Here is a 27,355-nt window from a genome sequence, read left to right on the forward strand (position 1 = left end):
CTGGACCATGATTTTATTGGACTAAGTTCGGATGCTTGAAGTTGCGTGATGAGATCCCACCCCATGGTCCCCTCCTCTGAGGGGACACATGGGGCGTCCTGGAGCAGCGAGACTCTCCGAGCTTGTGGGATGGGGTTAGGAGCGCTGTCTACAATAGGATTATATGGGAGCAAGAAATCACATTTCAAAACGTTGTTTTTCTTGCAAAACCCATGTACTGTTGGCAGGAGACTAAGAAAGAGCAGGGGTGGGTCGGAGTCGCACGCTGGCTCCAGAGCGTTCCTTCTGGAGATGCTGAGGGGCTGTAAGCTCATCTTTTCTCTGTTACTTGACTTTTCTGTTCCTTGTTTATGTGATAGAAACATCTGAAAACAATTTGTCCGTTAAGCTTTGTAGAGCTCTGCCGCTGGACAGTGCTCTGCGTGCAATTTGGTCTCCACCTCATCACGGACTAGCTGGGGCTTATCTTTGTTTCTTCGTTAGCTAACGAGACGAGACGCCGTTAGCCCAGCTCCCTGGAGGGCTGCCTTCGGCGTGGTGCGTGCGTGGGCGCGCGCGGGGGGTGTGGTGCCGATGAGCTCACCCTTCACCGCGAGCGGCGGCCCCCTCGACGGCAGATCTCCTGCTCGCCTCCACCGCTCTCGCTCGCAGGTCGGCAGGGTGAAAAGCAAGGAGCAATAAGATGGCAAAGAAATAGCTCTCCACCCCCCGCTGTTACTAATATAACAAGGATCTGCAGCCGAGGGTTTGAGGCCAGCTGAAGAAGAGAGATGTGCTTGCTGCAGGTCTTGCTGGAGCATCGGTCGGTGCTCTGGCAAACCTCTGCATGAGCAGCACGCGCTGACCGATGCTCCGGAGAGGCCGGACGGAAAAACCTTCAGTGACAACCCTAGGACAAAGGCGAGGACAGCTGAGCAATCGAGATGGGACGCTGCCATCCAGAAAGGGGGACAGTGTAGACCGGGAGGAGGAAAGAAATGGCTTAGGGAACGGATGAAACACCAACCGTGTGGCCAGAGCAGGAGGTGTGAAGAGCTTGATGGGAAACACAGGAGTAACGGGGGGCTCAAGAAAGTGGGAAAATGATGCGAATGAGGCAGGGAACAGGCAATGGGCAGCGGAGGAGCAGGAATGAGAGAGGTGATGAGGAACGACCCAGGCCAGCGCGGGTGTCTCTGTGCGAGGGCAGCACACACCAGCCCCGTGACGGACTACAGCTGCGAGGGCTCCCCGTGCGCGGGGACCGGGCCTGGCGGGGGCTGCCGCGGCTTGGCCGTGCCCCGCCCTCGCCACCCAGCGAGCCCGTGAGCCGGGCTGCTGGCGATGCCGGGAGCGACGCCGCCGAGGCCGGGGCTCTCCGAGGCCCGCTGGGGACGGCTCCCGCCAGGCACGGTGCCGCTGCACCCGCCCGCTCCAGGGAAGCGGCTCGGAAGGCGCCAGCGGCCGCCGGAGCACCCCGAGGGCGCGGGGCTACAGCGTGAGCGCCTCTTCCCATCCCGCGGTGTCGCTGCGGCTCGGCCCGAGCCCGGCGGGGCCCCGGGGCGCGCGGGGGGTGACACCGCGGGGGCAGCGCCGGGCGGGGGCAGCGGGCGGGGGGCGGGGGGCGGCCGCTTCCGCGCGGTGCGACGCGTTCCTGCGCCCTGAGTCAGGCGGCGGCGGGGCGCGGCGGGAGGCCCCCACGGCCGCGGGCGCTCGCAGCTGCCCGGCGGGGCGCCCGGCGCCCATTTGCATGGCGCGGCTGTGAATGGCGTGCCCGGCCGGCCGGCCCCTGGCACGGGGCGGAGTCTGCGCGCCCTGCGCCGGCCGAGCGCGGCGGCGGCGGCCCCTTAGCCGCACTGGGGCGGCCCGAGCGGCGGCTCGCTGCTGCGCGCCCGGCCGCTGCTGCGCGCTTCCCCCGCCTTCCCGGTGAGTGCGGCGGCGGCGCGGGGGCCCGCGGGGAGGCGGCGGGCGGGCGGGCGGGGGCTGCCCCGGGGCCCGGCGCGCACGTGAGCCGCGGGCTCCGTCCCGTCCCGTCCCGTCCCGTCCCGCGCCGCGGCCCGGCCGCCTCCGCCGCGGCTCGGCAGCCCCCTGCTGGCGGCGCCGCCCGGCCCGGCCCGGTGGCGGAGCTCCCGCCGCCTCACGCGGCTCCCCGGGCCGGGCCGGGCCGGGCTGGGCCGCGAGCACCGGGCGCCGCGGGGCGGGGACGCTGGCGGCGGGGCTCGGCCGCCCGGGGCCGGCGGCGGCGCCCCGCGGCCCGGGGGGGCTCCGGCGCCCTGCGGCGCCGCCCGCGGTCCGGGCGCAGGTGTCGGCCCGAGCCCGCGCCCGCGCCCGGGCGGGCCGCTGGCCGCGGGACGGGCGCGGGCGAGCGGCGGGGCCCGCCCCGGCGGCGGAGCGGTCCCTGGGCCCGGGCGGGGGAGGAGCCCGCTCCCGAGCAGGGCCGGGCCGCGCCGGGCCGGGGGGTCCCCGCGGGCCTGGCCGGCGCCCGGGCCCGGTGCGGGGTCCGGTCGGCCTCCGAGGGGGTCGGGGCCTGGGGACGGGGCGCTTGTGCCCGGCTGCGCGTGGAGGCCTCGTCCTGCCCCACGCCAGCGGGACCCCGGGATGCGGAGCGGGAGCGGTGGGGCCTGGCGCGGGGCTGGTCCCCCCCGAGGGCGCGTGCGGCCCCCTCGCACGCGGGCCGTGGCTGGGCCGTGCGGGGCTGGCGGCTGCTCGCGCCCGTCCGTCTGCCGGAGTCCCGTGAAAGGCAAAATAAGCAGCGTGGGGCCCGCTCCGAGGCTGGGCCTCCACGGTCCCCAGTCCTGGAGAAGACGGGGTCCGGTTCTTCCCTGGGCTGGTGACGCCGGGGCCTCCGTGACCCCCACACTTGCCTCTGTAGGCAGAGGTGCGTGTTCGTGGCTTGTTTAAGCTGATCCGAGGTGGTGTGGGAGCCAGAGGGCCCTTCCTCCCCATCTCCTGCCGTGTGCTCCCCTCCGCTCCTCCCCTTCTGCCAGCACCAGTGTTTTGACAGACACGTTGAGAACCGATCAGGGACCGGATCTGGTGGAAAGCGAATCACTTTTTTTGTATGCAGAGGGTAGTTTTCTTCTGGATCTGGTCCCTGAGCAGACTTGGGACACCACACGCTGCTGGACGTGGTTTGCTGGAAGGAGGATCGCGGCAGCTCTAAGCGGGACGGCCGTCAGCTGTGGTGGGTCTGCGCCCTCGGTGCCGAGTCCGCCCGGGCTTCCCCAAAAGTGACCTTCCCACCCTGCTGCACCACGCGCTCATCACTGCCCCTGCTGTGCTGAAGGGGCCCTGGTGCATGTCTCTCTTGACTTGTGATTTTTTTCTTGTATAACTTTGGCTAGGCGAGTTGCTGCCCAGCCGAGTTTGGGACAGTGCTGGAGGGCGGCGCGTGCGTTGCTGGTCCTGCCGCCGGTTGCCTTGCAGGGTGTGCGGCGTGGATCGGAGATGTCCCCAGGCCTGGTCTCGGAGCAAGCAGGAAGTTGTTTCCTTTCTTCCTGTTTTTGTCCCCACGGCTGCTGATTTCCTCCGGGAAGAAAGCTAGGCATTCGGCAGCGAAGGAAAAAATAGCCCTACGTAATGGGTAGGGAGAAGGGAGCGAAGCTGACGGCCGGGAACTGAAGGTGTTTCTGAATGAAGCATGCGACAAGGAAGGAACACAATGTATTAACTGCAGAAACACCGAGCGGAAAAAACAAGTAACACCCCCCGTGCCAGGAACACCAGGAGAAAAGGGCCTGTCTGGGGCTAGCCGTGGTGCAGACCCTTGGCAGGAGAAACGGGTCTCCGCTCCGGTGCGCGGAAGCGTGTTGCTCTCCAGCGCTTCTGTCTCGGTGTGCGGAGTTTGCAAGAGGAGGTGATGACGCTTGTTAGATGGGTTGATATAGTTAGAAAAAACAGATGAGCTTTTGGGTACTTCCTCCCGCCACGTTCTGATTGTTAACAGGAGATGAAGAAAGGCCTTGTGTGCCTGGAAGCTTGTCTGCTTTCACCTCCTCCCTGCATCCCTCTCGTATCCTTAAATTGTCGTGGCAACAATACCGCTGGGCAGCTCGGGTCTGCGCGCCCAAGGCAGCTAAAGGAGGTGTGCGGGGCGCCGGAGCTGGGACCCTCCCGGCCTCCCGAGAGGGGGGTTGGGTCTGGAAGAGGGGACCGAGCCTTGTTGTTCCCTCTGTGCTCCCGAGTGCCCGGGGACCCCCGGAAGGCAGCGACTCTCGCGTGCGGCCGTGTGTCGGCCGCGTGCCTGCTTCTGTGGGCTCCCATGGAAGGAGGTTAACGCCGGGCGGTGGAAAAGCAACTCCCACAGAACGAGTTCTGCTCTGGGACTTCCCATGACAGGTCTTTTTTTTTTTTTTTAAGCAATACACTTGCAACAGATCTGCCTACAAACTGGCTTTTCAGGTTTGGGGGAAAGCTGTGGGCTGGCCCAGGTCTCAGGAATGTCTTGCGCTGTGCTGGGTAGGCTGCAGCCAGGGTGACAAGCGCTAGGCGCAGAGCGCGGCTGGCCCGCGGAGCGGGTGCCCGTTCTCTGGCAAGCACGCCCTTCCCGTGGCTTGGCGCTGGAGAGTGCCTGGCCCCGATGCGTTGCCTCGGTCAGAAGCTGCACACCTCGGAGAAGGCCGGTGTCTTGTCGCTGGATTTGGCAGGTGGCTCGTTTTGCTTTTGCGTCGGGGACTGTAACGATGCTGCGGCTGAACGAGATTGCAAGGCAAGAATAGAAATTCCTCTCGGGGTCATCAGTCCTGTTCCTCTGGAATTCAGCCTCAGAGAGTAGCTGGCAAGTCCCAGCATGTTCCCCCAAAAGAGGCAGGGTCTGCTGAGTGTAGCACGATAGGACAGTTTATTCTGGGCACAGAGCCCACATGCTCAGATATAATTAGTAAAGATTTGATTCTGTTCGGTGTGTCGGGTCTCTCTGCAGTCTGAACACAGCCTGGTTAGTGCTGAGATCTGAGATGGGCAGCATGACCAGCAGTCCCGGCTCGTTTTCCTTTTCCATTGAGTGTGTCCAGCAAAGCTGTTGGCGGAGTTCCCTGCGTGCTGCCGGGGATGCTGCCTGCTGGGTGGGGCTGGCGGTGAGCTGAAGGTCCCGGCGTTTCTCTGTCTGTCTCTCTAGAGTTTTTATCTGGCAGGACAGTCTTCAGTGAGATTTTCCCCTTGTGGTTGCTGCCTTTCTTCCTTTGCCATTTCTGGAGGCTGTGGCGTCCCGTGGAGACCCCGTGCCCTTCCTGGAGGTTCCAGCGTTGATTGTGACCCCGCGCAGCACTTCTATTAATGCCTGTTCCTGCAGCCACCTGCCTGGCACCGGCGTATGACCCGTTTCAGTCGAAGTACTTAAGGATGGATTTCTTCCTGCACTTTCTCCCTGAGTGCAGACCTTTCTTTTCAGCTGGAGAGATGTTGAGCCTAAATCTAACTTTATCAACATCTAGCTGGAATGAAGCAGACAAGAAGCGTGCGGATCTGGCACGGTTATCGTAGGGCTGCCTCCTTGCTGCTGGGTACGTAGCTGTTGTAGTTTTAAGTAACCACAGGTGGAAGGTGTGCGTTGCCTGCAAGCTCACGTGTCTTTGCCTTGCATCCTCTCTGCTGAGGTTATAACAGCATCTCTATGGCTACAAAACTTGCATGGTGGGACGTGCAGTGTAAATTTATTGGGACGCAGCATGTCCTGGTCATGGGTAAAATGTCCCAGTGCTCCTGCGGAGTAGAATGAAGACGGTCTCTATCCTCACAGGAGGAGAAGCCCTGGTGTCCAGTGTCACACAGGTCATCTTCACCCCGGTCAGTTGTTTTGGCCTCGTTCAGAACTAGCAGATGAATCGGTTGAACTGAACAGGCATCAGGACCTGTCGCTTACTGTGTTGGTGTGCAGCAGGTCACCCCCGAGATCAGCTTCCACCACGCAGGTAATAGAAAAACCCTTCGGAAGGGGCAATCCCAGCCCTGCAGCTAGCGGTTCCCAGAGACTGGGGAGGCAACAGGCAAGATGTCACGCCGGGAGGAAACGGGTTTATTAGACAACGTTTCCCAATGGTCGTGGTAGCAGCCCTGTCTGGGTGTCCTTGGAGAACCCCAGGCTGATTCAGCGTGTGCTGCGCACGGCGTGAGCTCCGGCTGCCCAGGCCCGCTTGCCCCGCGGCAGAGCCCCTGCCTCTGCGTTCAGAGCCTCGCGCCAGCCCCGTGCTGGGAGGGCAAGGCTTGCCCCAAATCCTCTGCTCTTCGCCAGCGGGCTTGTCTGTGCCGTTGCGAAGGACGGGGGTCAGCCCCGACGGAGTGAGCCTGCGGCGTTGATGGAGCGGTGGAAACTGCATTGAGATCGCCTCTTCGTGTCCTCATTAGCTGAACTGTTTAGGGCTTCCTGAGCACTTGCTCTTTTTTTTGTGGTCCTTCTCATTTAGCTGTTGTCCAGGACTGGTTAAATCCTACCTAAGAGCAGCGCTCATGTCTCTGAAACTTGTCATTTCGGTCCATGCTGCCGTAGGAATGAGGAAGTGGTTTTTTTATGAGTGTTGCGATGATGCCACAAAGCGCAAATTAGTAGCTGAATTTTTGAACAAATCATCCAAACTCTGGTCAAATCGGTCTGTACAATAAACAGTGGCTGTTTGCTGCTTGTTGAAGGCAGAGAGTTTATTCTTCATGTTAACCTTAATAGTTAAGTGTCCTATGAGCTACACAGTGTGAGTCTTATGGGCTGTGGTCCCTTGTGCAGGGACAGCAAATGTCAGATGACATAAAGCTTGTGCTTTCTCAAGCTCAAGTAGATGCACTGCTTGTTTCAAACATCATTTAAGCTGTCCTGTGCGTACCGTAGAAATGCTAGACCTATTGCAGTGTAGACCTGGGCAACAGATAGGTTTTCAAAAAAATTCTGGGGCCTTGAGCAGCAAATGGACCTTGCTTTAATAGTCAGGACATCTCTCAAGCACGGTGACTGTTAAAGGAAATGGAATTTCTTCCCAGTGAACTAAGAGGTGACATAAGAATTTTTATCTAAGTATCATTGCAAAAGACTTCCGTAGCACGGTGCAGCCTTCCCAGGGAGAGGAGAGATATCCAGACATGCCTGGTCTTGCCTTTTCTGGAAAGTCTACCTTGGCTGCCTCCTCCCCTTCCTGTTTCCACTTTGCCGAGGGACAGCCCCTTGCTCTGCTGGTCAGCAGCAGTCCCTGCTTTAAGCTTTTTTTTTTTTTTTTTTTTTTTTAAGGAATAATCTGTACGGGATTATCCTGAAGCTGCACAGGCTGCTGCTTTTACTGTTTCGCAGGTCCCACACTTAGGTTTGGCTTAGTGAAAGGTATGGCAGCTGGAATTTTAAAATCTCAAGGGCTCGGACGGCCGGGGTCTGGTGAGTGCCGTTTGTGTTCCAGGTGTCACCGCCCCGTAGCCATCAGCAGATGGGAGGTGTGTGTCTCTGCTGCTTGAGTTCACAGCCCAGTGCCTTAAAGCGAACGTCAGAAGACACCAGGCCATGGATCATTTTGGCAAAGGCATGAGTGCACCTTCCCTTTCTCTGACTGCTGTGGGCCTGTACCTTCTGGGAGGACAGTGAGAAAGCATCCGCCGTTTGCTCAGTGGGCAGATGATACATTGGATGATGCATCTCTACATCTTGAGATGTTTTTGCTAAAACAAAGTTAGAATACGCTTGTTTCTGTTTGCACTATCAGTGAGTTGTTGCACTGGGCACACGTGGATGTACATGCGTGTGTGCACACACCTGTGGTGCAAGACATGCTCTTCCTGCAACTGCTTTCCAGTTAGATGAAGTAGGAGAAGGTGGTGTGGCCAGCTGCTGAGCACCGGCAGGAATAGAGATTGGAGCATCGGAGTGGCAGCCTAGTTCTCCTGTGTCCAAGGCTCTCCTCGGGTCTGGCCCTGGCTGCATCAGCTAACATACAAGAAGAGCAGCTCTACTTGAACCAGTCCTGCTCCGAATTGTTGGCTATTTAACTGTTCTTTTGAAGTCTCTCCGAGGGCCTCGTTGCTCTGTGCACGGGTGCAGTTGTGCAGACCTGTCCTCTCATTTCTATCTAGGTGAACGTAACCGTGGTCGTGTTGGAGAAAGCAGGTGTGTGAGGGTGAGTGAGGATGCTCTGAATTTCAAAGGAACACGCAGAGAAACTTATCCGGAACAGTTCAAAGGCCGCTGCTTCCGTCCTTCCTGAATATAGAGTCTGCCTTCTGGTGACTTCAGAGTTTGTTATTGTTATTTCCTCTAAGATTTTTTTAGATTGCTATTCAGCCTGGTTTTATGTAACTTTCCATAGGAAATGTTGTCATTTTGTGGCAGTTTTGATCTCATTTGTCAGTGAGACATTTTTAGTTAGCGCAGTAAGCAGTGGTTCTTAGCTGCTTTTGATATTGAAAGTCTTTGCTCTAGACATTTGGTGGTTTCTGGTCTAACCTAATTTTTGGGTTGAAGTATTGTGATCTTTTCAGGGGAGGTTACTAGGTTTGGCAGTTGCTTTTCATCAATTGTTTGTTGGTGTCATGTTTTCTAAATTACATATACGTTATAAACAGTAAGTGGCATTAATCTACCAAGAGAGTTACTCTTAAGGTGGATATGTGGCTGGCAGCTATTCCAAAAACTCCCAGATCCAGAATTCGTGGCTGTCTTGAGGGTCGTGCCGGTGCCGTGTTCTTAGCTTCTCTTGTGTCCTGAATCCTTACAGTGCTCATGCAGAACTTCAAGTCAGCTCTCGTATTTAGCATCTGAAACTCTTTTTCTGTGAAAATGGTACCTCTGTTAAAACACAGGTCTAGGATTACGTTGTTGTGTTTTGTTCTCTAAGGTGGGATCGTGGCTGCTCTGACGCAAGTGCTTCTGTGGATCTCACCTTACTGTATAATTTAGGCAATGGCTGTGTCCGCAGTACTTGGTAGATCAACCAGCACTTTACAGTATACCTATTTTACTGGTAATGAAAAGAAGCCGGTACAGTGTCTTTCAGAGCCCTGGCAAGTTGTTGCAGTAAGTTAAATGTGTACTAAAATAATTTCTGTGATTACCCTTTCCTTTGCTGATGAGGAAGCTGGCAAGAATGTAGGCAGAAGGAGAGTACGTGACCGCTGATTGCTTTGAGGCTGCCGGGACGCTGGAGTGAAACGCTCTGTAGGCTCAGCCCATGCCCAGGAGACGGTTGTGTTTACCTGTGAAATGGGTGCAAGAAAAAGGCTTGTATGGAAGATCCTTCCCCTGGAAACACTTCCGCTGCTGGTGGTCAGTTGTTTATAATTGGGACTGTTAATGTTTGAGTCGTTAACGTAATTATAGCTGTTGTCCATTCTGGCTATGTTCGCTTTGGTACCTGACCAGCAGCAGTATCTTAGCTTCCTGCGTGGACATGCTGAGATGCAACCACCGTTTGGCAGCCAGTAACGGATTCAGCTGGAAACCAGCCACTTTGGGGGTCAAGCAGTGCTGACTCTACCGCTTCCCTTAGGAATGGAAGTGCTGGTCGGTGCTGACTTCTCACCCTCTGTGCTTGGCGTGCTGTTGCTGGAGGTATCAGCAGGTATCGGCAGCAGTCCGTGCCCAGGTGTGTCCTGTAAGTGGTGTGGCACAGGGTGATATCCCTGCTGCGATGGGGAGAATGCTGGGAACAGGGCATTAGGATGTGGCAGGTGGAAACGTGGCTCTTGCCTGTGGGGCAGGGCTGGTGTCCTCTGTGCAAAGCTGCAGGTTGTGCGTTCACTGAGGAACACGATGACGACACCAAAGCAGTTTCCTGCTGCCCCCCTTCTTTGCTGGTTATATTTTATGCTCAGACTGTTCCCCTTGCTGCTTTCTAGGGAGGTTGTAGATGGCTCTGTATCAGGCTTTCTCTAGAAGATGGAGTTAGATGCTGGTTGCTCGTTGTCTGGGCCCGGTCTGGACTCTGGGGTGCAGGTGTGCGGGCCAGTGCTGTGAACATACTTCTGTGGGTCGCACGTGCTTCGGAGATAGAAAAGGGAGCCCCTCTGCCCAGTCTTCTGCGCTTGGCTGCTTTCCCTCCAGTTGCTTTGTGGGTGCTGAAGGCCTGAGCAGTCCTGGCAGGTGGAAACTCGCCCCTTGTCTTCAGGACCTTCTAAGGAACCTGTCCGCAGAGGAGACTTGGCCACGACTCTGGAGAAGTCTGGGGATTGTTTCCCATCCAGTGACACCAGCAAAAATTCACTCTGGTGATGAAGGTGTTTTACTCCTGCTCCACTCAACACCTGCACTGAGAGCAGTTTTTGGAGGACTATGTAAGCCTTGAGAGACGGAGAGCCCACCACCTCCTGTGCGATAATTATTAGCTTCCTTCTGCACTGCAAATGGGTGTCTTTGACCGTGGTTTCATCACTGATTTAAACTGTACTGCCTCGAGAAGCAGTTCTGTCTTCTGGCTCCAGCTGCTGTTGTTGTTCCTGCTTCAGCCCCTTTCCTTGCGCTGGCGCAAGTGTTTTTGGAGCTGTGTGGATCGGGGAAGGAGCTCGGGCTGGAACAAACAGTATTCTTTGCTGAGTTAATGTGGGTCAGCTCCCAGCGCAGATCACAGCTGTGGGGGTGCTTGTGCCAGCACGAGGAGGGGGGCGGCGCAGAGGGCTGGGGGCACTGCTGCTTGCGCTGGCTTGCATCTTTTTCAAGTGGCTGTGACATCTTTATTGCTTGAATTTTAGCAGCTTCTGTGTGTTGGCTCCTGCTCTGCCTTTGTCTGCTGGAACAAAAGGACCTGGAAGATCAGAGCCTATTGCCCGTGTGAGTGTTTGCAGATTGCAATTGGGGTCATCTTTTAACCTGTTCTTGGAGAATTTCAACCCAAGATATAAGAACTAAAAGGCCTTGGAAGAATTTTTTGAGCTCTCTGTTTTTTCCTGTCTCTTTGACAGAAGGGTACCAGACCTGGACACCTCTCGGGTCCCGTGTGGAGCTGCTTTGAAAGCTCATGGCTCTGGCATTCCAGCAGGAGCTCAGTTTTAGTTCGTTTCAATCATGATACCGTGTCCTTTTCTGAAAATGATGGAAATCAGTGGTTCAAAGGAATCTCAGAGCTACTTTCCTGATTGGCAGTTGGCTCACAGAGATTCAGACCTCAGTGTCAGATATTTTTATTACGAGTATTTAAAACCCTCTGTCTCTTTCTATAGCTGAACCTCCTCCAAGATCAATGGGTCCCTGTTGAGGCCTTGCACTCTCTCAATGTGCATCTTGCAAACCAGTATAATTCTACAGGACTTTGTGTGAAATCCAAAATCTTGTTTTTTCTAATGTAACTTCCCATTTCTGGTCTAGGAGTCTGCCTGGCCTCTTCTAAGGCAGGAAGTTCCTACTGGTATTTCTCAGCTAATTAAATTAAGTCGTTGAGGGTATGATCCCTCAATGCTGCCTTGGTTGCTTGGGTAGCCACAGAAATTAAAGACCTTCTCCATAGCTTCTGCATTCACCCCAGCTTGGCCCGATTCCTGCTGCATTGACTCTGTGGCAGTGCTCATGTGCTGCTTTTCCATGATCTGCTTGAATGCTGGTTTTACGGCCTCCTGCTCAAGCCGGTAGCTTCTGCTCTAGCTCTTTCCAGAGCACTGGTTGAAAAGAAAGCTTTTTTTTTCCCTCTCTCTCCCATTGCATCCAAATAGTTCCCTGAGCACGGGAGTTGGACAGGGCAGCTTGTCTTCTCTGCTGGCAGCTACTCCTTTCCTGCCTTCCTAGGTTTAACATCAACGTGAATCCTCCCTTGCTCCTTTTTTCATGATCACAGCTGCTACCAGGTCTCTGGTTGTTTCTTAGGTTGTTTCGTTAGCTGGTCCCAACAATATGTCAGGACAACTTGGAGTGGTTTTCCAACCTCGAATGGGCCTTTTTCAGCCCTACCACAGTGCCGATATCTAGGGATATCATACACTCCCACGAGAGAGATCGTGTGCCTTTCAGTGCCCTTTCTACAAGGGAAATGCAACCCTTTAGGTTGTTCCACCGAAGCCTATGCAGAGCCTTCCAGTCCCCCAAATCCATTTCTTCTGTTTCAAAGTCAAAGTTTGGGTACGGGCAGGCCCTTGCCGTGTGCCACGCTGGGCTGCGGGAAGAGTACGTCTTCAGCTGGTTGTTCCTCAGTCCTCTTGCCTGGCCTGTCTGCAGAGGAGGCTGCAGGGGCTCAGCGTGCGGCATGCGTTGATCGGCAGGGAGAGATGCAGTCTCCCGAGCCCTGCTCTGCTAGGCCAGGCATGGCAGTGAGCTGTTTTGCTTTGGCAGAGGACAGAAGCTCAGGCTGCACTTTGATGTTTCAGCAGAGCTGATGTTGTGGCGAGCTATTGCCGAATAGGCCTGTCCTACCCTTCCTCTCTGGGGTTGCGCAGAGCTTATCTGAAATTGTCTGAGCCTCTTCAGGAGGAAAGAATTTACTTTTGGGTAGAGTTAGTTTTGTGCTGGCGAAGCCCCTCGAAGCGGCTCAGTGGGGAAGGCAAGGCTGCTCGTTGGGCAGCAGCTAACTGTCCGATTGGTTTGCTTGCAGCGGGAAGGCAGGGGAGAGAGCGCTGCGGAGGACTGCTGCTTGGCCAGCACCGATGTCCTGGTTTTGTTGCCAAGGTGGGATGTGGGGTGGGATGTGGTGGTCTCTGCCGAGGCCTGGATGTTGCTGCGCCCTGGAGAGCTTTCCTCAAGAGCGCAGGGTCACGGGCCTGCTCCACCTTCCCTGTCCCTGCCTGCCTCAGCCCCTCCATCTGGCTTGTTTTAAGGGTCTGGCTTATGCCTAATATTGGGGATATTATTTGTAACTCGCTGAGTCCGATCCCTGCTAGATGTTTCTTTTGGCAGTCAGCAGGCTGAAACCCCATTGCTCCTTTTCTTGGACTTCCCGCCTTTCCCTGCTAGCTGTGCCAGCAGAAATCCTCCTGGAGACAGAGCCGTGGCCAGCAGCATGCTGTCTCCTCTGGCTCAGCCTGCCTGGAGAAGACATTTAGGATCCTGGTTGCTTTGCTGTCTCCCCACTTGGAAGCCTGCCAGCCTACCTCAACCAGAACACCCCCAGGGGCAAACCCCTTCAGGGGCACGTAACTTGGAGCAGGACCTGCCGGTCTTGCCTGGGGCTGTGCCTACCAGCCGCTGCAAACACAGCTGTCGCATTGACGGGGGGGGGGGTTGAAAAATGCGGGAAAACAGTTGGAAGCTTGTCAGCTGCTGAACATGGGACATGGTGGTTGCACTGCAGTGGAATAGCCCTGGTGTCCGTTACCTCCCGGGGGTGTCCGGAAGAACATGCATGTGCTGTGCTGGAGAGGAACACGCTGTTTGGGGGAAAAGTGCATGGTGCGTATTCATGCGGTAAGGTTGGATCAAGTCTTCTTCACTCAGAAGGTTTGTAGGGGGAAGAAACGGGTTTGTTTTAAATGAAAATGCTAGCAAAAACATGGAAAATTTGGAAAAAAAAATCAAGAGGTTTCTATGGGACTAGCTTGAGTTGTCTGTTTAAATGGAAAGATGGTCTTTGTTTGAAGTAGTTGTGCAGATCTCTCAATGTACTTGAGATGCCACTCAGTTTTAGGGGCATACTCAAACAGTCTGTATGAGGCTTTTTGTTCTCTATTTGGGTCCGTGGATTTCAGTAAGCTGCTTTTCTTGATCATGTGCCAGCTTGGGATTTTAACTCTCTCACCCTCTTTGCTGATTTGGACCACAGCACAGGCGATTTGGATTTCATTCTGGTGCTGTGGCAACCTTGCTTTGGCATGGAGTTTCTGAAGGCAGCTTTCCCAGAGCATCTGTGCCATACAGATATTTTCTTTTTTTTTATTGAAATGGCCTTTGTTCATGCTTTTTGTCTGTTGCTGTGGTTGTACATGCAGCTGATCAGTTAGAAGATGCGAGGTTTGCAGATGCTGTGTGTTCAACCTCTGTGCTGGAAGTAGGGTTGGTACCTCCTGGTTCCTCAGCTTTGCAACGCCGAGAGAACAGCCTGGTGGATGGGCAACGCAGATGGTAGCACCAGTGATGAGACCGTGCCGTTGCTGGGAGGAGGGTTTCAGGGAGCAATTGAGCCCTTCCACCTCTTCCCAGGCTCTTCACGCAGCCCCCTGGGTTCTCTCCTTACCCCCCATATCTGGTGGCTCTTACACGTTTTTAGCAATAGTGGAGATTTTTCTCTTACACTGCTTGTTGGAGTCAGTATCCTGCAAGCTTAGAAGGATTGAGTTTCTACCTCCAATGACTGTTGAGAAGAACTTGAAAACATGAACATTTTCAGCTACTCAGGTTCACTGAATGTGTTTAGCATTACTCTAAAAACCCGCAGCCGCTGTTGGGATCGTTAGAGCATTTCCTAGGCTTTGGGAGAGCTGCAAATCACAAGCACAGACAAGAGGTCTGGAACAGCTCTGGTCCAAGGAATAAGCAGCTGGATGGCGATCACACTGTGTTTGTGGGAAGAAGAGGTGGTCGAAAGAACATGGAAGAGATCCGTAGAAGCAGGAGTGACACGGAGAAGGGGGACAGGGAAAGCTGTTCGCTCCTTTACCCTAAGAGCTGTGGGGCATCAAGAAGTTGGTAGGTGGCAGGTTTAAAAGCAAACCAAAGGAGACAGCTCTCCACACAACACGCGTGTCAGCAGTGGAGCACTCTGCCACAGGCAGTTACGGATGCTAAAAGCTGGCATGAATTCAAGAGGGGTTTGGATAAATTCTGGAAGAAAAAGACCCACAAGAGCCATTAAATGCAAAGGCATCATCTCTGGTAGGAGAACGCCCCTGAGTTATTCGTAGCCCTTGCCTTGCCTGTATGCTGTGAGATATGACTGTCGAGTGATCCTGTATGTTATACTCTTTGCCAGGCATCCTCTGTTGGAAATGAGATCCTGGATTTAGATGGACCTTTGGCCTGAGCTCACGTGGCTGTTCTGTGTACGTTCCTATCTTGCTGCTGTCAGAGTGACTTCTTGAAAATGCTGGTCAGGACAGTGCTGAGAAATTGGGATTGTGTGAGGATCCAAATCAAGTATCAATGCAGTCACCTTTGAAACAAAGCAAGCTGGCCTGAACACGGAGCATGGGCTCTGCATCCTGAAACACTACCTCCTAAAAATAATCAAGGGGTTAGAGTGAAACTCAGAGTGAAACTCAGAGTGTGCTTTTAGCACCATGCTGAGACAGAATTTGGTGACTATAGCACTTGAATGAAGATCAGGTGTGAAAAGGAACATTTTGCTTTGCAAGGACAACATTCAGCCATCCAGCAGTACTACATATACAGCTGGATCTGCATTCACCCTCGCCTTTAACCTCCTGTGGACCTGCTTGCTGCATCTGTACCCGGGTCCCGTCCCTGCCCTGTGACCCCACGTGCTGGAGGCTGTGGCTGACACGTGCTGTGGCTGCCTCTTTGCAGTGTGCAGGGGGTCCAGCCCTGCTGGGGCAAGGACTGCAAATCTCATCCCATGTGTTCGCAAGGTTTATACTTGGCCACTCCAAATGCACACATATAGTTGGGAATGTGGAGCAGCTCTGCCTATACTGCACTTTTATGGGGAAATGGCTATTTTGGTATGTAAAAAGGGTCACACTGTTAAAAGAATTTGCTCCTGAGTTCAAATTCTCTGTATGCAATCAGAGGTCCAACTTGCCTGGTTTTTAAATGCTGCATGCACACACACATAATTGCTCCCTACATGTTTTGATCCACATTTTCCTATTTTTCCAAGAACAAAGGAGGCTTAACTTACAAGGTAAATGTCCATTTCACTTATGGTTTAACATCATTCCAGGGTGAGATACTGCTCCTGCACTCCAAGCAGGATTACTGGCTCTCCTTGTCCTCAAAATGTCCCTCACCTCTGCTCTGAATCACTCCCAGGTGGGGGATCTGGTGTACAGCTGCAAGTCCTCCGGCATGAGCTGATTCACTTGGAAAGCAACTGAAGTGTTCGTTTCCTCAGTACCGAGATCGCTGCCTGGATTTGCAGCAGTTTTCTTAAGGAGATGCAGAACCCTCGTGCAGGAGCTCTTAAGTGCACCTTCGGCTGGTTATCAGCTTGTGCTAAGTTAGGCCATTTGCAGTCGGTTTAACAGCATTAGGGAGGATTTGCGTGAACGGTGCAGCCAGGCAGGCTCAGCTGGTGGTGCAGTGTATGCGCAGGTCTCCTCGCTGCTCGGAGCTGCTGCCTCCTGCAGCTGGTCACAGCTGGCCCAGGGAACCGTTACATACCTGCGCTTTCAGTCTGCATAACTGTGTGCAGAGCACTTGCTCGGTTGCTTTTGGGGCCACTTTGTCTCCTTGACTTTTCCTTTAGCTTCGAAGCTTCTTGTGGGTGTGAATACGAGCACGCTCCGCTGCCTCCTGCTTCGTGCAGGGGGATCGTCCATGGGCTTGCGTGGACCCGGGTTCTCTCCTTGCCCGTGCTGGACCCCGTGTGTGTGCACTCTCTGCTGTCTTCTCTGCACGTGGTGTGGGTGTGCGCTGGCTGCAGATCCCAGTGCTCCTGTCTGTGTGGGTCACTGGAGCTGGTGCGGTGGGTACAGGGCACAGTCAGCTTCTGTGTCCCAGCCCGGGCACTTGCTGATATCCTTGTCTGTGGCGATCTGGGACAAATACCAAATTTACCCCCAAATGGGAAGGGGGACTGAAAACAGATTTTGTCAGAAAGTCACTGTGTGTGACTCAAACCAGTGTGCCTGTTGCATGAGAGCGGCCTGGCAGTGCCCTGTCTGTGTGTCCCCAGGATGGGGTGGCACTTGTGTATCCTGTCACAGTAATCCCTGCAGCTGGGGCCAGCGCCCTGGTGAAGACCTCCCTGGTGTTCATGGACCACAGCATGGCCCTTTCCTTCTGCTGCCCTCCATCAGGATCACCGCTCCGAGCGACTGGCATCACCAGTGAACTGCACGCCTCCGGCCCTGTGCTGGGGGCCGGGGTACCGGACAAATGGAGGAGGACGTAGTCACCTGGGCCCTGGGAGTCCCTCAGCTGAGCCTGGGGGCCTTTCCCGCCGAAGGACGACCGAGCCCAGTGCAAGAGGGGCCTTGTGGCTGGCGTCACTCGGGCCATCTGAGCTGTGTCCACCCGCCGATACCCTGAATTAGCCAGCCTGTGCACTGCTGGGCGTGCTCCGCGGAAATCCAGGTGGATACGGTCTGTGACTCACTCCCCTGTTTCTCCATAGTGTTTGCATAGTAACTAACCTTCCCGGAGCCTCGGTCTTCCTTGTGTAAGCGGAGGGTCACAGAGTGCAGGCGTGCGTCTCAGAGCCCAGGAGGGTCCGGGAGCGTCGCACGGCCTCCCCGCGCGGCGGCTGGCCTGCGCCCACAGGTCTCCGTGGAGCTCAGCATCAGCGTGGCAGCTCTTACGCAGTGTGAGAGCGATCCTCGCGCTGCCTTCCCTGCTCGGTCGGCAAAGGTCGATAAAGCTGCAGATGGCTTTGTATTAGATGTTAACGCATGTTTGTGCGCGCTGCGTCCAAAGCACCTGCTCTGCAAGGCAGCTCCATGGGTGGACAGGAGGAACACTGCATGACGTCTGTTCCTTGAAAGATGCTGGAAAACGAAAAGCAGCTAGTTCAGAGGTGCTGAATCTGTCCTTGAAGGTGCCAAGAAGAGGCTCTCACCTGGGCCCTGTCGTGTATGAAATGGGTTGGGGTTGGGTCACCCTGGAGAGGCAGCTCTGTTCCCCTTGGCTGGTGTCTCCTCGGAGCACCCTGGGGAGCCCTGGTGGGCCTGGCTCCGGAGCTCTCAGCTGTGCTGCCGGAGTTTTCCCCGTGGGAGCAATCTGCTTTGTTCCTGTCCTCGCAGGAATGATGAGTTTGCCTGGTTTGGAGACAAGATTGGAAGCTGTCCTGTAGCGGATTTGCCCTTTAGACCATGTAGCATCTTGAAGCAGAGGACATTCGAGCATCTCTGGCTGACATTTCGGTTGTGTGAAGGGTCAGTTCTCTCACGTGCCTTCCCTGCCCTCCCTGTCGCTGTGAATTCGTGCACAGCATGGAGCATCTTTGGGGAACTGGTACAGCTGCACACAGCGTACATATCCCAAACTGCGGGTGTGCGACCGTTCCTTCTCCTGGACTCCCAACCAAAGAGGAGCTGCTGCTGTGTCTCTCCATACTGAGGCTTCTCCTTAGACTGTGACCGTTTTTTTTTTCTTTTTTAATGCTTTGCACTGAGATGAGTGATACAGAGGGGATTCAGCCATGCTGCAAGTCTCACTTCTTGCCTGACGCTGAGGAATTTGCTTTCTTTGTTGCTGTCTTACGTGACAGGTTGCGCTGTGCCTGGGCGAGGGGGTTGTGTGAGCACCCAGAAAAGCCCCTTTGCAAGGAAAACAGAACGGTGGGTGGGAGCCCACCTAATGCTCTCTCTATTCGCATCTCGTAGGAAGTCAGAGCAGGTGCTTTTAGCCACCCCTGAAGGTACAGGCACCCAGAAATAAGGAGTCATGCCCCTTTTTCTGTGCTGCAAAAGAGAGGCGTCTGTATATGCGAGAGCACGGTGCACGTACAAAGGGCATGCCTGCACAAGCTAGATTATGAATTCCCAGACTTTTGGGGGCCTGCGGTATTTGCTGAAACTCAACCTTCATCCACCTACAGCCGAGTCCTCCCTTTCTGTCGTTCCAGCTCAGCTGAGCGCAACGCTTTTGGCAGCCAGCCCAGCATATCCGATTGAACTAGCAGCTGGTCTTCACCTCCTCTTAGATGAGATTTACTTCTCTTAACCCAATCCAGATCACCCCCCACCTCCAATCCCCTTTGTTGACCTACTTCCCCCCTGCATTTCTTTGGTAATGGTCAGCCTTGCTGTTTGTATGGCTCCCTTTCTAGGAACAGCTTCAGGAAGCCAAGAGAATACGATAAAAATGCAATGACAAGCAGTATATGCTTCAGAGAATTAGAGACTAATGTAAGACCTTCACAGCACCTTCACAGGTTGTCTGGTCCAGCCCCCTGCTCAGAACAGGGCTGGTTCAGGCTGCTCAGGACCTTGTTTAGTTGAGTTCTGAATGTCTCCAAGGATGGAGGTCCTACCACCTCTCTGGTCCTATCCCAGCTCTCGACCACTCCCAAGGAAAAATTCCTTCCTTGCAACTTAACCTCCAGTTCAAACCTTTGACTGTGTCGTGCATTCAAAATAAAGTGTCTGTGTGAACATTGTAAATGCACTGAGTTTTTAGTAATTCAAACAGTGGGCTTTTCTTCTGCTCCCTTTCAAGTCATTTGGGCTTGCAAAGTTAACTGGATGCTCATTCCGTCTGTCCACCATGGAGAGGGAAGAGGCTGGGGCTCTGTGTTGATTTTTGTCTCCTATGGGATCTGTGGTCTAGGAGAACACAAGGAGGGAGCTGGAAGAGAATTGGATCTGTTGTCCCGTTCGGCATACGTGCTTCTTCCTGCTAGCTTGTGATTGCATGTGTACCTGAAAAGGAGGAAATTTAGGTTTGTAGAATAACTTAAGTTAGAAGGGACCAGTGGAGGTCTCTGATCTGACCCCCCTACTCAAAGTAGGGCAAGCTTAAGACAGTTGCTCAGAGGCTTGTCCCGTCCAGCTTTGAATATCTCCAAGGACAGATGTTCTGCAGCCTATCTGGACCCTCGTTCCAGTCTGTAGAAGTAGTTTTTTCACTCTGCCTGGAAAATGCCTGTAGGAGCACTCCGATTATTCCTGACTGTTTCTCTGGGCACGCACAATAAATGAGGCGCTCCTCCAGCGTGAGAGTCGCGTAGTCCCTGCCCCAGTGCATGCAGCCTAAAGGGCAGGAGAGAGGTGCAAGGCAGTAGAGTGGGCAAGGTGGCAATGAGTCACTCTGGTTACTTTGGTATTTCTGTGACACAGTGGTTTTTATTTAAATACCGTATCATTATTATGAATGTATGAAAACCACTCTTAGTTCAGGATTGATGCCAGTTTTCTGATGTTCATGCTGTGCTTATACCATTCTGTGCACTATGTTGTCTCTTTGGAAAATGATTACATTTAAAGGTGATTAAAAACAGCGATGAGAAATGGCCGCTTGCTAATTGCTAAACGGTAGTCGCTGGGTAGGAAAGTGCAGTGCTCGGCTTTGGGTGGGCGACGTAGCCCGTGTGAATCACAGTCAGTTTTCAGAGAGAGGTCAGTGGCTTTCATTGCTGGACTTACTTAGCTGGTTGGACTGGATCCAGATCTAATTAAGAATTAATCCATGACTGCTTCTTATGGAATCTGGATTTTACCGTAGTCTCAGAAAATATTAACGGAAGTGACTGTAAAACCTGTGACCGCAGTCGCTGGCTCAAGGTCCCCTGGACCTTAGAAACGCGCTGTGCTCGGTGTGTCTGCTCCCGGCTGACCAGCGCCGACGCCAGCTGCGATTTCTGAGCGCTGGGGAGGTGCCCGGCGAGTGCTCCAACGTGGTACTTGGGTCCCGTGAATCGCAGCCTGGAGAAGGACAGACTGCCGGGCCCCCCCGTACGCCGTGTCTCGGAGATGACCGGCTCCCTCCCAACTGCGATTTCTCCCCTCTCCTAGGCCCGAGGACAGACACGGGACGATGTCGGAGGTGCGGCATGACAGCACGAGCAGTTTACAGCGAAAGAAGCCGCCATGGTTAAAACTGGACATCCCGGTGCCGGTGCCCGTGCCGGCACCCGAAGAGCCCCCACCGGTGCAGGTAGGGAGCTGCTGGGTCTGCTGGCTCCGGGGGTGTGTGCAGACCCCGCTGTGCCGCGGGCACCCATGGTCTCAGGCAACCCTGGCCGTGAGAAAGGTGGCCTGTGTTGGCCGCTCACGAGGCCGTGTGCGAAAGGGCAGAACCGTTGGGTAAATCTAGGACAGTGATAAACCCCACCTTGCAGGCAATTTGGGAGAAGCGTCTGAATCAGAGGGCGAGGGTGGGTTGCAGATATCTTCACATCCCTGGATGTGACTTCTGGGTACTTAGACCTGTGGGGACTGTAAAAAGTGCCCTGGCTAAGGGGATATGGGATTGAGGTGAGCAAGCAAGCATTACCCAAAGGGACTGGGCATTTAAGGGCTCCTGGAGATGGAAGCGCTGGGGGAAGTGAGTTCTCTACGAGCAGGGGATGGATCTGGCTTAAGAATAGCCAGGATAATTCAAGGGCCTCATCAGTAACAGTGGAGAAAGAACAATTACTGGTGATGCAAAGCGATTACCAGCTTGAGGAACATAAGAAAATCACACAGGAAGAGAAATAAGTAACACTGAGAAGTGGTGGAATAGAGAAGGGGTGATAGGTTAGTAGGAACTGTACAAAGTATGAAAGTAAAACATTCACGTTTGTGCTGGGAATAGGAAGAATAACAGGAATTACTGCTACAAGCTGGCAGAAACTCTTACGTGTGGGTGAAACCTGGGTAGGATGACTGCTGCCCACCTGTGTGACCTCACTGCAGGAATGGTGACTACCTGCACCAAAGGCAGAGCCCAAAGACGTACGTATTTGTTCACCTATGTAGGTAAAAGAACAGTTTAGCCATCAGAGAAGTGGAGGGTTGTACAGCTTCCCTGGAGGGCAGTTGAGTGCAAGCTTGTCTTAACAGGGAGCTTGGGTGGGAGCTTTTTGTGATGTGCCTTGAAAGGAAAATATTGAGGTTCGACCTGCAGGAGTTATAAATGGAATGCAGGGTTTGAACAGTGCAGGTTGAAACCATCCAAATCACTTAGATGAGGCTTTGATGGATGTTCTCTTACTTGAATTCTCTAAATCCAGCTGGGCATCTTCTGGAGAGATGCTCTTCATGTACGATGGAAGCTCTGGAAGTCTGATGTGCACAGTAGGCTAGAAGGCTGAGAGTGCGCAATGGGCTCCTTTGGCTTATGATCTCAGAGACTATGCATTGTTTTTGTATAAAACAACAAAAAAAGTTAAGATCAGAGTAAATTAGTAATTCTCTGGCTAGAGGGACTCGAGTGACAAGCAGCCTCAAGGCACAAAGAGTGGGTCTGACCAGAGAAACAACTGATCAGAGTTTCACTGGCAAGCGAAGCAGAGAGGCAGTCTGCTCAGCCTGCATTTTACGGGTGGAAGATAGTGTCTCTGCCAAACTGATGAAAAATTCATTCAGAGCAGCCTTGGAGGAGGTAGTTGTACGTGATGAAAACCGCCTGGTGAGTTGTATTTGGTAGATGGCATTCGGCCAGGAGATGCTGGGACCTGAGTGTATCTAGAGCATTAGGTTGTGAACAAAGCTGATGCAGCTTTCCCAGTTCACTTGGCCTGTGCTGGGCAGCAGCTGCTGTGAGAGCTTTGGGTGAATCTGTGCTGACCTTCTAGTGCAGATCCGGAGTCACTTGGGAAACAAATCTCCCTTGTCCCCACTTACTGCACTTAGCTTCACCTTGCAGAGCAATTTCGGAGCATGTGATCTGAATTGCCTCTAGCTGGAACAAACCAGGAGGATCCATTGCAGGAGCTCATGTAATGCACCCCTCTGTAACTGGCCATCAGTCCGTGGGCCAGGACAGAGCCACTCTGAGCTGCAACCCACTGCCACGTGCAGGTGTCGAGTCCTTGGCATGGTCCGCTCTGTTCTGCAGATCTGCTCCTGTTGGTTCATGACTGGCTAATGTGGACATAGTCCTTGTAAGCCTGGCTTTGCTGCCCAACTGCACGCACCCAGCGTGAGGAGGTGAGGGGGACCATCAAACTGCTGACTACACATTTCGCACCCTGGCTGGCCCTGTAAAGCGTCACTTGGAGAACACTCACTCCCCTCCTGCTTTGCTTTGCAGCCAAGCAGACGTCAGGCCTTTCTGCGAAGCGTGAGCATGCCTGCTGAGAACACCCGCGTGCCCTCCCTGCCTAACGAAGTGAGAAGACCGGTGCTACAACGACAGACCTCAATCACCCAGACCATCAGGAGGTGAGATGCTGGGCACGTGGAGCCTGCTTTCGTGGATTCTGCCATCCATTGCCATCCTTTGTGCATGGTCTTCTGCTTGTCCCACTGCCTGCCACTTGCGTGGCACTTTGTCACAGCAGGATTGAGTCGTTTCCCTCATTTTGTGTAGTGAGGTTGAGGCAGAGGGTGGGTGTGGTTGGTCCCCGATACGTGTGCCCAGAGGTGCTGTAGAGCATCTCTTCAGTGAGCAAGGAGCCAGGTCCTGGGAGGAAGATTGCAGAGGTCAGGATGATGAAAGGTCCTTGCCCAGTCGGAGACAAGTCTTTGACTGCCCTGTGCCCCGGGGAGCTGCCTTCACGTGCAGGATGGCTGTGTTAGGCTCCGACCGTGCAGTGTGCTGCGCTGGGCTTGCTTCGGTGCAGCGTCTGAGAGCACGTGATTGCTGGGAAGGCAGAAACCTGCCACGCAGTGCTGAGCCGTCCTGGGCTCGCAGCAGCCTGGCTCCTTGTGCTGGCTCCTTCGGCAGGTCTGCGAGATGGCTGAGGGAGCGGAGGGTGGGGAGAGGCTGCTCCTGTCCCGTCCCCACGCCTGTGCGGAGGGTTATCGCTCCTCCCCAGGTCCCAGGGGTCTCTGAGATGCAGCCGTGCGGCTGGATGCTCCTTCCCTCCCCATGGCAAAGGCTTATCCTGGTTTGTCCGGAGGGAGCGGCTCCCACAGCTGCTTTCCTGAGACGCCTGGCTTGTGTTCCTGGCAGTATGCCAGGCCTGCCACGCTCCTGGGAGCGTCCCTGGGGCTCCACAGGTCTGAGGCACTTCCTTCCCGCCAGCCTTCACCCACTCGCTCTGCGGAGCAGCTTCCCAGCTGTGGGGAGAGACTGAAGTCCCACGCACTGTTTTCCTTTGCCTCCGACGATCCCCAGCTGCCTTGGTGGTGAAGTCCTCCCACAACATCTCTCTGTGGTCCTGCTCCTAGTGGGGCTGGGAGCTGAGCTGTGGGACGGCGGCTGCTCGGGCCGCTTCTGGGGCTGCCTGAGGCTGACCTTGCGTGCCCGGCTTACTTGTTGCCTCACCACTGGGCTCCCAGGAGAATTAGGCAAAAGCATCCCCAGGATGGGGGGATAACCTGGGAGGGTGTTGCCAAGGCCTTGGCCAAAGGCACTGTGTGGAAAGGTGAGGGCCGCCTTATCCCTGGCAGTCCTCACGGTTTGCAATTTGTGTGTAGGCGCTGGAGGTGGGGGAAGCACAGACCACTTTGGTGCGGTGGAGGGACAAATCTCTCTAGGAGAGAGACAGGGCAGAGGAAGCTACAGTGAGCAAGGAAGGAGCCCTGGGTGCTGGTGGTGGTGAAGCTCCTGCATGCTGAGGGAGGTTGCTAATGTCCCGCTTAGTGTCAGGGCCATGGCAAGGTGCACGTGGCAAATGTTTTTGGGAGTGCTGGGAGTCTTCTGTTCCAGTGGCATCGATGCAGTGTGACATGTCACACGCAGGCTGTGTGCAACACGGGTGGTTAAGGCTCTCTTCTCCTGGAGCTGCCATCCTCATAGACACTGAGGACTCGCAGCTTGCAGGTGTTTTTCATAGTCCTGCGCGTGTTGGTGGGAGGGCCGGTGTGCGTGGCAGGAAGCGGTGGCAAGGGCCGCTCAAGGGGCAGAACTGCAGGAGATGCACGTGAGATACTGAAACTAGCAATAAGAGCATGAAATAACTGGGTCAGAAACAAGAATGGCCTAAAATCCTGTGCTCTGTACAGAGCCAGAGGTGTGATGGAGAGTTGCAGACCATGCATCCGTGTCTTTAGGATTTGTTTTGTGTGTCCAGGGAGGCTAACTTCCAGGTTTTCTGCTTAACGCAGCCCCTGGCCCCTCTGATGCACAGAACATGAAACTCTTCTGGCAGCAGGACTCCCCACCAGGCCTTTGCCTGGGGCTTGGAGGACACAGATCAAGTGTGAGCCCAAGGTCAAGTCTGTGTGGTCCAGAGCATGGCATTGGGGTGATTCGGGCACCTGAGTGTAGGCATCTAACACCATTTCCAGACTCCCAGGGTGTCTGAGATGTCCACATGGGGTAGCAGAAGTGGCACAGAGAGACTCCTGCCCCAGGTGAGATCCTGCCAGAGGACGTGACCGGTGGCATCAGTCATCTGTGTCTGAGCAAAATATGTCTCAGCCTGCAGCTACCTTTGTGGTTTCACGCTTCAGCACCCAAAGTCAGCCAGTGAGATCAGTACCTGGATTTCTGGGCAGAAAAGGGCAGAACTCGGAGGTCTGGGGGCAGAGGGGGAAGGCAGCATCCCTGGTGTCCTTGAGAGCACTGGGAGACGTAAGTCAGGGAGGCAGATGCACTAAAGGGACTCAACAGCCTGCTGGGTCTGAAGACGGTGGTGTGTGCGGCTTGAGTTTGGTTCTTTCCCTTAGGTCGTGCTGTTGGCTGGAGCCTGCTGCCACGCGCAGTATGGCACAGCTGCTGCAGACGGGACCGCACGAGGAGAGGGGGAGGTGCTGGATGCAGGTCACTGCCCCTCTCCCCAGCCCAGCGGGCTCCTTCCCTTCAGCTCTCTTTTCTTTGCAGCAGACAGGTACGGTTTCAAAGGAGTCAAACCATGCCCATTCATGGGCACCGGGGGGGCAGGAGGCCCCTGAGAAAGCGGCAGTCCCTGCCCCGATCGTTTTTCAGGTACTGGTAGCACCGAGTGTGAAACCCACCCCTGCATGTGTGCGCGAGGGCTGCTGTGAGCTGCACAGGTTGTGGCTGTTGCCAGATTGCCTTCCCAGGAGGCCCACGATGGGGCCGAGAGTGAGCAAGTTTGTGCGTGCATCTAACACAAAGTGAGGGTCACTCCTACTAAGTATGTAGGCAGCTGTCAATGAATAGCATGGAAGTGACTAACGAGCTGTCCACCCGCCAGCCTCGCTCCCTCCCGCCCTTCCTAACAAGCTGTCAACCTCCTGGTGCGTGCCATAGCTGGAGCATCTCCCCAGGGCAGCCGCTGTGCAGCCTGCCTTCCCGACCTCCACGCCACACACAGCATGTATGTTTGTCGGCTTCCACAACCTCCTTGGGGCAGAAGGGGAAAGAGAAGAAGCCACACTGAACAGGTGCTAGTTGTAGAGCTCCAGACAGGGCTCAGAGGCTGGTGAATCTGACCCTTCCCTCTTTACATCATAGGATCATAGCACATGCTATGACTGTCATCTTTTTGAGGTGCAAGTTCTCTTAGCATCAAGGACATCAACCATTCCTGGAGTCCAGGGCACACCCAGCACAACGGCCCAGCCACGACCCCCCTCCCTTCCCCAACTGGAGTGCAGTGAACTTATGAATTCATGAGGTTGACAGTGTGACTGTGTGTCTGGCAGGAACCGGACCTATTGCCCTGGAGTCCCTTTCCATCCTTGCCTTCCTCGCTGCTACCCTTGGCCAAATCCCACACTGGCACCACATCTGCCTCTGGCAACTGCTTGGGTTTGGGCTCAGGCTCTTGGGCCGATAGAAGAGCTTGAGTGCCGGCCCCTGGTGTTGGTTCGTTGCTGGTTACAGTGCTTTAGGAAGTCTCTGTATGAGGTGATGAGATTCCCCAGCCGGAGGGGGTGTTCAGTACCTTCTGGGGCATTCTGGATGCTCTGAACTCCATCGGCAGCTCTCCTGGACCGTCTCAGCCATGGTCAGAAAGTAGGACAGATCTTTACCCTGGGCCCGAACCAGCAGTGATCTTTGGCCGTTTAGGAGTGGCATTCACTGTGCAAAGCACCTGCAGTAGTGCTTGTGCTTCCAGGCAGTGGGAATACAGTTTTAGAGGGCTCTTGGGCACCACTGCACGATGGCCAGTCATCAGCAGACTCATACGGACACAAACAACTCTGTCCTCTCCCTTTTGAGTGACCCCACATACTGGCTTGTTGTCCAAGGTTGCCTTGGTGTTAAAATACTGGTTGCAGAAGCCTATGTCAAGCCTTCTGAGTTGTGTTGTAAGGGTTTTTTGTGTTGTGTGTTATGCCCGTGCTGGGAAGGAAAGACAGAGTCCTTGTTTCTGTCCTGGTGTCTGCACGGACAGAACGTTTCCTCTGTGCTATGGACTTGGTTTGGGGGTGCTGGGCTGGATGCTGACCCTAGGCCTTTCCAGTTCAGAGATGAATACTGCTTTGACAAAGTGTGGGCCTGCAGGAGCAGAGCAATGCTCTGAGATGTGTGTAGCTCCTTCTCTGGAGCTCTGGCCCATATTGACATGCTGGAGGCATTAGGAGAAATTTGGGTCAGTGGATCAGGTAAGATCTAGCAGTGGCCCACTTGACTTTGGTGCCTGTTGAAAGAGTTTGTTGTGGGTCACTGGGAGAATGGGGGCAGGCTGAGGGTAGTGCCTGGTTGTTTGCAGCTGGAGGTGCTGGATGGAAAGGCTGTGGGTTTTGAATTTACATGTTTTTACATAATGCTAGGACATCTTGACCTTTTTGTTGGTGCCATTTTTGTTCTTCTGTAGAGCAAAATAAGCAGAACACAGGGCTAGTTCTCCATCTCAGATGGACGACAGAATCCATGTGCATCAGCTCGGTTCACTTGCGTGACCGAACTCTAGGTTTAACCAACCACCTACTTCAA

General features: G+C 54.6%; 1 protein-coding gene across 8 annotated transcripts in view; it reads left to right on the top strand.

The window, feature by feature from the left end:
- Positions 1-958: 958 nt before the first annotated feature.
- The window catches only part of RHBDF1 (rhomboid 5 homolog 1), a 41,647-nt gene continuing 15,250 nt past the window's right edge, over positions 959-27,355 (top strand). The window contains exons 1-4 of one of the 8 annotated variants that reach the window (XM_064520601.1): positions 1,790-1,905; positions 3,047-3,163; positions 20,428-20,569; positions 22,652-22,782. In XM_064520601.1, the coding sequence (XP_064376671.1) occupies positions 20,450-20,569; positions 22,652-22,782 (251 nt within the window). In that variant the 5' untranslated portion in view covers positions 1,790-1,905; positions 3,047-3,163; positions 20,428-20,449. Of the gene's footprint in view, positions 1,026-1,067; positions 1,478-1,623; positions 1,906-3,046; positions 3,164-4,491; positions 4,626-4,717; positions 5,481-13,644; positions 15,475-20,427; positions 20,570-22,434; positions 22,549-22,651; positions 22,783-27,355 lie in introns of those variants that run through there. The other 7 variants (XM_064520599.1, XM_064520597.1, XM_064520598.1 and 4 more) reach the window with 7 other exon arrangements.

The sequence above is a fragment of the Dromaius novaehollandiae genome, chromosome 14 (genome assembly GCF_036370855.1).
Source record: "Dromaius novaehollandiae isolate bDroNov1 chromosome 14, bDroNov1.hap1, whole genome shotgun sequence".
Taxonomy (NCBI): Eukaryota; Metazoa; Chordata; class Aves; order Casuariiformes; family Dromaiidae; genus Dromaius; species Dromaius novaehollandiae.